The 10,124-nt window shown below is 35.0% G+C and overlaps 2 protein-coding genes across 2 annotated transcripts; both read right to left on the bottom strand.

Annotated features, from left to right (window-relative positions):
- Positions 1–379: 379 nt before the first annotated feature.
- LOC134748734 (uncharacterized) lies at positions 380–4,659 on the bottom strand. The gene is made up of 4 exons (XM_063683512.1): positions 4,482–4,659; positions 3,994–4,239; positions 2,707–2,864; positions 380–1,208 (listed from the first exon to the last, which is right to left on the bottom strand). Exons 1-4 carry the CDS (start codon positions 4,657–4,659, stop codon positions 579–581), a joined length of 1,212 nt encoding a protein of 403 aa, XP_063539582.1. The 3' UTR covers positions 380–578.
- A 2,530-nt stretch (positions 4,660–7,189) lies between these two features.
- On the bottom strand, positions 7,190–9,312 carry LOC134755411 (FLYWCH-type zinc finger-containing protein 1-like). The gene is made up of 2 exons (XM_063691964.1): positions 9,121–9,312; positions 7,190–7,650 (listed from the first exon to the last, which is right to left on the bottom strand). The coding sequence occupies exons 1-2, from the start codon at positions 9,194–9,196 to the stop codon at positions 7,367–7,369; spliced, it is 360 nt and encodes a 119-aa protein (XP_063548034.1). The 5' UTR covers positions 9,197–9,312; the 3' UTR covers positions 7,190–7,366.
- Positions 9,313–10,124: the final 812 nt, after the last annotated feature.

Here is a 10,124-nt window from a genome sequence, read left to right as displayed (position 1 = left end):
TATTGCAGCAGATCATTTTCTTCTTTGTGATTATGTTTGCCTGTTACCTTGAGCAGCACCTCCCCGATGGTGACTGCTGAGACCTTACAGCCCTTATGTCTTTTTACACATCTCCACGAAACTCTTTTACCGTGACAATAGTCCTGGCGGAACTTGAATCTCTCGTAGCATAATACGATAGCTCCACGTTTGCTTCTTGTCAAAATGAAATTGTCGTAAAATTGACACCCATCTGAGAACATAATGATGATAAACTAGTTATTAACCGAACAAGTTTTGGGAACAAATCAAATTACTTTTTTTTAATCTATTACAGTTTTTAGTCATTAACCGGTTAATAGTATGAAATAATTTCAAGATATTGAATGACACATGAAAACGCTTTATGTATGATTTATTGATTTCTTTAATGAGACTGATAATACACACAAATAAACTAAAATAGGTGCGCATAACTTCTAGCACATTTAAATGTTAATATTAATTGTTATTTCAAAGCTTATAAAAATCGAATATTTAATATTTTAATACAATGTCTTATAAAGTAGTAAAATTTGAGTATCTTTTAATTGTAACATTTAGCCAACTTTGTTTGTAGTAGATTTATTAGGCACTTGATCATTGGGTACGTTTTGAGGTTCGTCTGGAAGAGATGTTTGTACTTTGTTTTCGTCTGGTTTAGGGAATTCCACCGGATCAACTTTATCTGGTTTTGCTGAATCATCCTTCTTTGTTTCGTCATTCTGATTTAATTCTGTTTTATCAGTAATGCTTATTTTTGCGATATTATGTTCAATATCTGATTTTGTGGGTTCTTTTGGAATGTCGACGGTTGAGGAATGCGCTATTACAGGTACTGTAACAGCATGAATCAATGGAGCTGCAGGTTCCACAGGATTTTGATTCAAAACGTCGCTCTCCTCAAAACTTTTCAAAGGATCAACCGGTTCACTTGTGTCCATTTTGTCGAGGAAGGAGTCCTCTTTTGTTTCATTAATAACAAGCGATGAAAATTGAAAATTTTCTGTTACTGCAAATTGTTCGTTATGCTTCTTTTTAATTAATTCGTATTCTTCTCCATCGGATAATATTTCAATGGGGGCTTCATCTCTTACTACTTCAATTACATCATCATCAGAATTGTCCTGTGTGACACCAGAGGTTACATCACTTATTACGAATTTTAAACCAGCGTCTCCTGGAACAATAAATTAATGCATCAGTTATATTTCATAGCCATTTCTCTGTCAACAAAACCTACTAGGTACCCACCAAACTACTACTACAACTTAAAATGTCTATGCCTGTTACATTAAATATATTTATAATAAAAATGCATTTCTATATCATTAGTTTTACTCAAAAAATCATATTTCAACATGTATAATGTGTGTGTACTGTAAAGACAAATATATTTTTTTTTTATGTAATCTCAGTAAAATTACACCCATATCAATCATCATGATTATGTTCGTTCTTAATTATGACACTTCCTGCAACTATGCTGACAGTGCACTTGCACTTGCGGCGTATGCGTTTGGAACAGCGCCAGAAACTCCTGTCATCGCGAACATACTCTTTGTGGAAACTGTGGCCACTCACCATCAGGAGTTCAGTTCCTCGAGAGGTTGTAATAATCTGCCCTGTTAGCACAATTCAATTTAAATTATAGACGACGAAAAGTAAGATACACAAAGTGAAAACTCTTCTGTTACTTTACATAACTGTTGAAACACTGAAAGTAGAACTGCTGTTTATAATGATATACATATAGGAAAATAAAACTAGTCAAGATTATTGCTTAAGCAAAATTTATTAATGACTATGTTGTCCTTTTATTGAGATGACTTGAGCTCCATGAGTTTTCACTCTGACTTTGCACTTATCCCGGCCGTAGTAGCTAGTGCAGATCCATGAGGTTTTTGAACTCTCGAAATTTGCTGACGTATAGTAACTCTTGTTAAATGTGTATTGTCCTATATGAAGAATGACACCGCCTCGTCGGGATTGAGTAAAGAAAGCTCGTTTACCTGTAAAATATCTTTGCGTCAGTTTCCATAAATTAAGTCTTTTGGCATTATCATGAACTTAAAAAAACAATATACCTATCCTTGATGTTGCTACGTCAAGATAAAAACACCATTTAACCTCATAAAAAATATAATCAATAACCCAAATACGTATTTCTCTGTATGTCACAATAGATAAGCTTAATCATGAGTATGTGCTTTGACCTGATGCTTAACGATCCTATCCTTGTAAGTTATTAGCGCAGCTTTGCATCGTATATTGATGTCGTAGTATTTAGCACAGAACCACCTGAATTTGCCAGGTTTCATTAGAGCCTTTTCGTGGTATCGATAATTTCCGAGATTTAGTATTCTTTTCCCGCGTTGCGACACAGTGTAGAAGAAGTCTGAAAATATTTTACAAAATAAATTGTATAATAATTATAATCCTTTTCAAATGTGTTCGCTAAAAGTCGTGTTTAGAACGTATATAAGTTACAATTTCTTCCAATATTTTCATATTGCTCAAAGACCAGAATAACTATATACATTTCTAACAAAAGTCACACTTCAAATAATACAAATTCGTGGAAAAATAAACCGATTGGCACTTTATTTTACAAATATAAAAGTATATAGACTAGAAAAATGTATCCAGAGCATTGGCTGGATGATTGTGAGCGTTGTTCAGACTCACGATTTGGTCCTGGACAGTGTGGACTTTGGCGGTGCAGTCCGAGTGGGAAGCGCACTTCCATATCTTCTTGATGTGGTTGACGCAGTACGTCCGGCAGATGAAGGCGAAGCCGTTCACCACCAGCTGACGTTTGCCTCTAGCCGATGTCTTGTAAAACACTGGAATGGTAAGTGGTCACTTAGGTTGTACTTAATACAATTCTGACACCAATAAATGTTTTAATTTTATTAGTTGATGAGGAATGTTTCACACACGTAAAAATGTTCTATGTTATATGAGTACGTAGTATCAAAGGTTTATGTTGCTACAATTTTTACTATACCTAAGTAACCTAAATAAATGTTTGCTTGTGATTGTAGTAATAGTTTCCCCAATGTCCATGCATTCGGCATCAGGTGAATATAGAACTTGTTTTGACATATTTATAGAAGTAACTGTTTGACTGGGTACGTTCCTTTTTTATTTACCAGCGTACCATAGAAGCCGTAGGAGGAGGATGCCGAACGAAATTATGAAAAATAAGAAATGAATTATACAATTCATATATTTTACTACTCACACAGGTTTCTTTAATATAAACACACTACAACACATACACAATTTATGCAAAATATATGTCACATTTGAGACTATTTTTAAATCTAAATACGTAAATGTACAGCGAGCTGCAAATTGGATGGACACCTATGAATTTATACATAGTGTCCATGTAATTTTGCAGCTGGATGTACTTAATATACACCTACATATACGTTTCAGTAATACTGTATGTACGGTATGAATAACATATTATTGTATAAGTTGGTCATTAACCGATCCCTAATAAAGTCACATCACATTGTCTTTCTACATACGTTTGAAAGTGAAAGCAAAAACAGTCAATCATATTTTAAAAAAATGTATCCTAAGATTCCTAAGTAGTATAAATTTAGTATATAAAGACAAATGAGATCAATTATACTTTTCTTATTGTGTTATATATAGGAGTAAGTAACATATCAAAAGTAAAATTAATAGAATCGACGCCATATAGGTACACACAGCTGCAAGAGTGCATACCCAGTTACCCACTTTATTAATGGAATTCATTTATAAAGTAGGTATTAGGTATGCACTTTTGCAGCTCGTTGTACCTACGTAAATATTTGAAAACATACTAATAAATATATTGATTAATCGAAATAAGATAATCGGCATTTTGTTTTACATTTTGTTAAACTCTATGATTTACGTACTTATAAAAAAACTGTGCAGCGTGCGAATTTCTGGCGCTTTTCTGAAAGTCACCCTTGATCCAAGTTCCATCGACCATTTGATGGTACTGTGGTCTCTCATGGTTATGTTGTCCTTTGCATGCCTCTAATCCTTCCGAAGGATTTTCGTTTTTACTGATAATGTTAGCTTTGCATCCTCTAAGGATGCCGGAACATCGCCATAGGACCTTTCCAGACATAAATTTAGAAAATCTCTTGTAAGTATGTCCTTTATACATGAGCAGTGGATATTTTCTGCCAAACGGGATAAGAGTAACACCTGGAACAATGAAATAAATATTCGTCAAATGTTTAACCGGTTCAAATTGTAGGATTTCTATTGATTCTGCTTAAGTTGAGGAAGTATTAGCATGCGTAATAGAACATGCAATGTAAACGAAAAACAATTAAATGTTTTAGGAACCTATCGTGGCTATATGTATAATATCGGTTGATAGAAAGTAGGATATGATAAAACATTTTATTCTTTCTTAACATTAATATTTGGTATTTGCCATCGGCCAGTCTTGGTTCTGCTTTTTGGTGGGTCATGATTGTGATCGTTGCCCATGTCGATCTCATGGTCGTCGACGAGGCAGTAGGCTTTGCATCCCGTTCGGTGGACCAGGACGCATCTCCAGAACACCCTGCCGGAGCTGTTCTGCTTCACTCGTTTGTACACATGGTTCTGGATCACCATCATCGGGTACTTCTTTCCAGTCGGAAGGTATTTAATTTCTGTAATGGATTGGTGTACATTTTTAATATCAAGATCAGGGGAAAAAGAAAGAGGTGCTAATAATCGTCTAAAAATCTTGAGTCTCGACCTTGCACGCAATACTTTGGTTTAATAAATTGAAAAAACTTTTAACCTAACTTTAACGACATAGAATATCTTGTTACCTCTAATTATAAATACGGTGATTGAAATTTCATCCTCGTAAGGCCAACGATCCTACCCGTAGTATTAATTACCTCAATGTATAGTCTGTCCGCTTTTCTAAGATCAAGTACGCCATAGTAAATGTATGGCGAACTTGATCTTAGAAATCGGACAGGCTATAACTAAAATCATTTTCAATTGGCACAGTTGCATTTCTTTTGTTTCGTTCGATTTCAAAACAAAATAAATTCAACCATATTTCTTACACTATTGATTTCAAATTCAACTGCATTTTTTGTCTGGTGGGCCTTAGGAGGTTAACACCGGTATCATTATCTCTTCAATGATTGATTCGAGTCCAGTTTAGTGTGATAACAATGCTGATCATGGAAGGCTAGTGTCACGTTATCTGATTCGGCGACGTCTTGATGAAGGCTTTACATCCAGTCCTGGTACTTCGAGACTCGAGAGCAGTGCCAGAGGACACCCGTACCGGAAAGGATCTTGTATGTGTAAGTGTGGCGCTTGTACAGCAATAGAGGATGCTTGGCTTTGCCAGAAGGCAGCAGGACGGCTAAAACACGCTAATTTGTTAGCTTTATAGCCAGAGCCACATTGGAATTTAAAATTTTCTTTTAAAGATTAGTAAAAATAGTCAGTGGGTGTGCTGCAAATATCAAATATAAAGTTGGCGATGTGAAAAAAAACATGATTTCAATCAACCTAAATATATTACAATTACAGCCTATGTCATTACTGAAACTTCGAATTCGATTAGTAATTTTATTTACTAGTATGGAGAAATTATTAGTTTTTTTCAATCAATTAGAAATGTTACATACTAGCGACCCGCCCCGGCTTCGCACGGGTTATACAAAACCTTAAAAAATTAGACACCTAAACCTTCCTCAAGAACAAGAATCAGTCTATTGATAAGTCAAAATCGCATGTGAATCCATTCCATAGCTTTTGAGTTTATCGCGAACATACAAACAGACAGACGCGGCGGGAGACTTTGTTTTATAATATGTAGTGTTGTTGTAAGTCAAGGGTCTGCTCCAAAACACGTCCAAGCATCGTCGGTTTTTTTACTCATTAGTGAATATTTTTGCCTTAGGATGGTGGCAATGCTTATCATTCACCTGTTGTATAACATCAAGCCGGTCAGGCAGGGATCGTATGAAGGCTTTACAACCGGTGGTTGTTCGGCGGGAGCAATGCCACAGGACACCGCTTCTGGACAAAACTTTGTACGTGAATGTGTTGTCTTTGTACATTAGCAGCGGGTATTTGCCTTTGCCAGAAGGAACTAGTGTCGCTGAAATATTAATGTGGATTAGATCACTCGTATAATAATGAATTTAAATAGTCATAATCGTAGTAAAATTATATTTTGCTATTATAACTCAGTAAAATAATTTAGAAATATGAGTATTTCGATATAATTATTTATTTATTTTCCTTAATAACATAGTAGGCATTGTAGGCATCGTACAAATATTGTCGTACAAAAAATACATAAAATTAACGAACTAGGAACTATTCGTAAAATAAATGCTAATTTTATAGGAACTAACTAGAACCCTATGTTTGTCAATTAATTTAACGATATAGAATGAAACTCAGAAATTTATAAAGCTGATGTTAAATTCCTATGACTATTAAAAATAAATTTATTTCATTAAAAAAATAAACATGCTATTTTAAAAGATACAAATTGTCATGGCTCACATAATTTTTTCTAGTTGATATTTTTACTGTTTTGTATTTATTCTCTGTTGCTATAAATCAAATGCTCTTTTCATGTGTTTTTACTTTAAAGACGTTTACCTTAACTAATACATGATTCATATAACATAGTTTTTGTAATGTTCTGTAGGAAAAATATTACATAAAATAAATACGTAAATACAGTTACAAAAAAGTATTGCACATAGAAATAACTAAAAGTATATCAGTTATCAAACGCATAACATGTAAAACATGATTTAGTTACGCTACACTAATGTATGTTATTTGCCAGAATTTAAAATAATATCAAAAGCTTTATAATATTCAATAGCTACTACATATAATATTGCTTACAATTTCATTTGTCTAGAAACATATTTGTACATATTTAAATACATTATCCTTGTTTTCTAACTACATATATACCACATTGTTCTAAGGGGATCGTGAGGAAATTGAAAATTTGGGAAAGAATTAGAATCTACTTACCAAATAATTTTTAGCCCTGGGGCCCGTTTATCAAAAGCTTGTAGCTTGTAATACAAGTGGAAGTCCCTTTTTGACAACTTTTGTTAGAAAGGGACTTCCACTTGTATTACAAGCTACAAGCTTTTGATAAACGGGCCTCTGGCCTCATTTTTTTCAGGATTTTTGAATAGAGCTAGAAAATTATGCAGATTCCATATCTGCATAATTTTATAGCTCTATTCAAATAATATAATCATACATATTTCCTAGCATTCTAACAGTACATTGATATGCAACGATGAAAAGCATGATAGAAGACATGATTTCAATGTTTAGTCTCAGATTTTGTGTAAACAGCTAATATATGAGGATCAGGTTCTTGTTGGGTCTCTGTGGACCCCATAGGAATCTTCGGCGGTGGATGATCATGAGGCTTGTTGGCAAACACGCGGGTTCCGTAGCTAACGGCCGACGCTCTGCAGCCCTTCAGCCTCCTGGAACAGTACCAAGAAGTCCGGCCCAGGGCGTTCTCCTTCTGGTAGCTGTAGGTATACCCGGAGAAGAGGAGGAGGGGATGCTTGCCGCCCCTTTTGGTCCACAGGAATTCACCTGTGAAATTATGGGATTTAATAGAAACACTTTTAGGCGTACAGATGTAGTGCATAATGAAAATAGAAACGTTCGCATTTGTCATGCTACTTTAGTCAACGTCAGTACTTTTTGTACCGAGACTGACTGAAATAGCAAGACACCTACGTACGTCTCCGTGAAAATACGATGGAAAATAATTATGCACTTACATCTGTAATGCTAGTTGTGTGGATGTAGATATAGTTATTATGAAAAGAACATGAAACACCGTTGTCGCAAAAGTTATTTAGTTTAACTATTAGTTCAGGTTAAAAGCTTTATAAAGTGATATTATATACAGTTCGGAGAGAGGTGAATATAAAGTTTTAAATCTTGATTATTAATATTTATTTTGTGTAGTAAACGTATAATAAAATATTAAATATTCATAACAGGCAATAACTATAATGAACGTTTGTATAAGCATCCTAGTCCGATCACATGATAAGGCACAACACTTTGTGCTATTAATTTTTTACTCTAATAAATGGACTAATAATGGAATATACACGTGAGCGTTAACGTAAAAAAATTTAAATTTAACAATTAATAATTAATTATATTAATACGTGTATAAACTAACTTTGATACAACGTGAGGTTTTTATTATTTAATTAGTAAATTAACAACAGGAAATACTTACAAATTCAGTCCATATAATATATACCAAAACATGAGAGTATCTATCAGTGTAGGTATCGTACATTTTTAAATATCATACTTAGTAGTTAACCATTTTGTTGCTAGTGACATTATAACCACGAAACGGAATGCTAATATTATATAATAATTAATTACGAACGAAATATAAAATAGTTGACTAAAGATTTGGATTGGGTAATTCAAATACACTATACCTACTTTATTTTGAGTACTAACCTGACCGAAAAACTCTTGCGAAAAAAGGTAAGAAAAGAGATAGGTAAAAAAAGGAGGAATACAAAAAAGAAGAAAACATTTATTTCCGACGAAAACAAAAAAAGCGGATGTGTCAAAATAAAAATTAAAAAGGGGTACAAACTTTTCATTTGTTCCGTGAAAATAAAAATCCTAATGAACATTGTATAGAATAACTTTGCAAGCAAGTATCTACCTACTCTGAGCAAAGTGCCAAGCAATGCCCAGGTAGCAAAATGACGTCAAATGACGTCAGCGACGTCGTAATGATGTAATAATGCCGTCATTATGACGTCGCTGACGTCATTTTACGTCATTTTGCTACCTGGGTGGTGTCAAAGTCAATATGGCGCTGGCATGATCAGCGTCAGGCTAATAGCCGTCACTAGATAAATATTATCTTTATGGAATACAAATAAATATAAAAGCATCGACATGTCCATGCATCAAATATCAAAAACTTTTGGCGCATCAATACACTCTTACAAAAACGTTGTTCCGCTTCACAAACTGTGGTTTCCGGTGGCAGTGGTCACCGCAATCGTCAAGTACCTTGAAGTCCTCTCCTGTGAACAGCTTGGCAGTACACCTCTTCGCTGTGCCGGGCTGAACCATGGTGCATCTCCATTGGCCGATGTTGTTGTTGAACTTCTGTAGGCTATACGAGTAACCCTTGAATATGAGGAGGCGGCCCCCTCTTTGAGATTGGGCGAAGGTTACTGAAAATTAAATAAATGAATACATAGCATTACAGTAATAGATATGGCTGGTTCAAGTGTAGAAAAAAGTGACCTGTATTCTAATTATAAGCCGAGTATAATCAAACAGTAAAGTTCCTATTTTTTCAAGATTTTATTGTTCCTAACCGGTCGATAAGAACAATAAAACCTCTGCTTCAAAGTAATATACACAGAGCTTAATTTGGCCTTATTATAAAGACAAAGACTTTTCTATTCGACTAGAGCAGACATGACATATGTCTCTTTTAGTCGAATATGATAAAACAACAGACAAAAAACGACTTGATCTACGAGTAACACCAATTTATTGTAATTCTTCAGTGTTTAATAAAATAAACTGTCACTTCGAAACATTCACGGCGCCTTAGTATAACACCCATTAATTAACTGAATATATCTCTGTCTCGGATGGGTATGGGACCCGTGGGCTCTGATGAAGTGTCCCGTCTCCGAGACCGTGATCCTGGCTCTGCAGGTCTTCAGGGTACATTGGTTGCACCTCCAGCGCTGACCGTCTTTCGCGCTGTTTGCGAAGCAGAAGACGAACCCGTCATACATGTACAGCTGCCTGCCGTTGGTCATTGTGATGCTTCTGAAGTCTATGCGGATAGAACTGGTTATTAGGAATTTGAAAATTTCTATTTAAAGCCCGTACTACATGGCTGGCAACCAAGCTTGCGACGGTTCAAGGTGACCTTGAACCGTCGGAAACTCGGAATACGACCAAATAATAATTCTACTCTTTAGTTTTAATATACTGGCCTGGCTGTTGCCACAAAGTCCCTCTCAGGAAACCTATAGTCCCCTAAGGAGTTT

The sequence above is a fragment of the Cydia strobilella genome, chromosome 2 (assembly GCF_947568885.1).
Source record: "Cydia strobilella chromosome 2, ilCydStro3.1, whole genome shotgun sequence".
In the NCBI taxonomy this organism is placed as follows: Eukaryota; Metazoa; Arthropoda; class Insecta; order Lepidoptera; family Tortricidae; genus Cydia; species Cydia strobilella.
This window is presented reverse-complemented; position numbering and strand designations above follow the sequence as displayed.

Bases quoted from the DNA above. Each gene is read 5' to 3' on its own strand.
- LOC134748734 (XM_063683512.1), bottom strand. From the start codon at position 4,659: ATGGTGATCCAGAACCATGTGTACAAACGAGTGAAGCAGAACAGCTCC. The intron at 4,240-4,481 runs GCCGATGGCAAA...TCATTGTTCCAG, and splicing joins AAAAAGCAGAACCAAGACTG to GTGTTACTCTTATCCCGTTT. The intron at 1,209-2,706 runs GTGAGTCTGAAC...ATGCATTAATTT, and splicing joins ACACTGTCCAGGACCAAATC to ATTGTTCCAGGAGACGCTGG.
- LOC134755411 (XM_063691964.1), bottom strand. From the start codon at position 9,196: ATGGAGATGCACCATGGTTCAGCCCGGCACAGCGAAGAGGTGTACTGC. The intron at 7,651-9,120 runs GTACTTGACGAT...ATAATTTCACAG, and splicing joins TCACAGGAGAGGACTTCAAG to GTGAATTCCTGTGGACCAAA.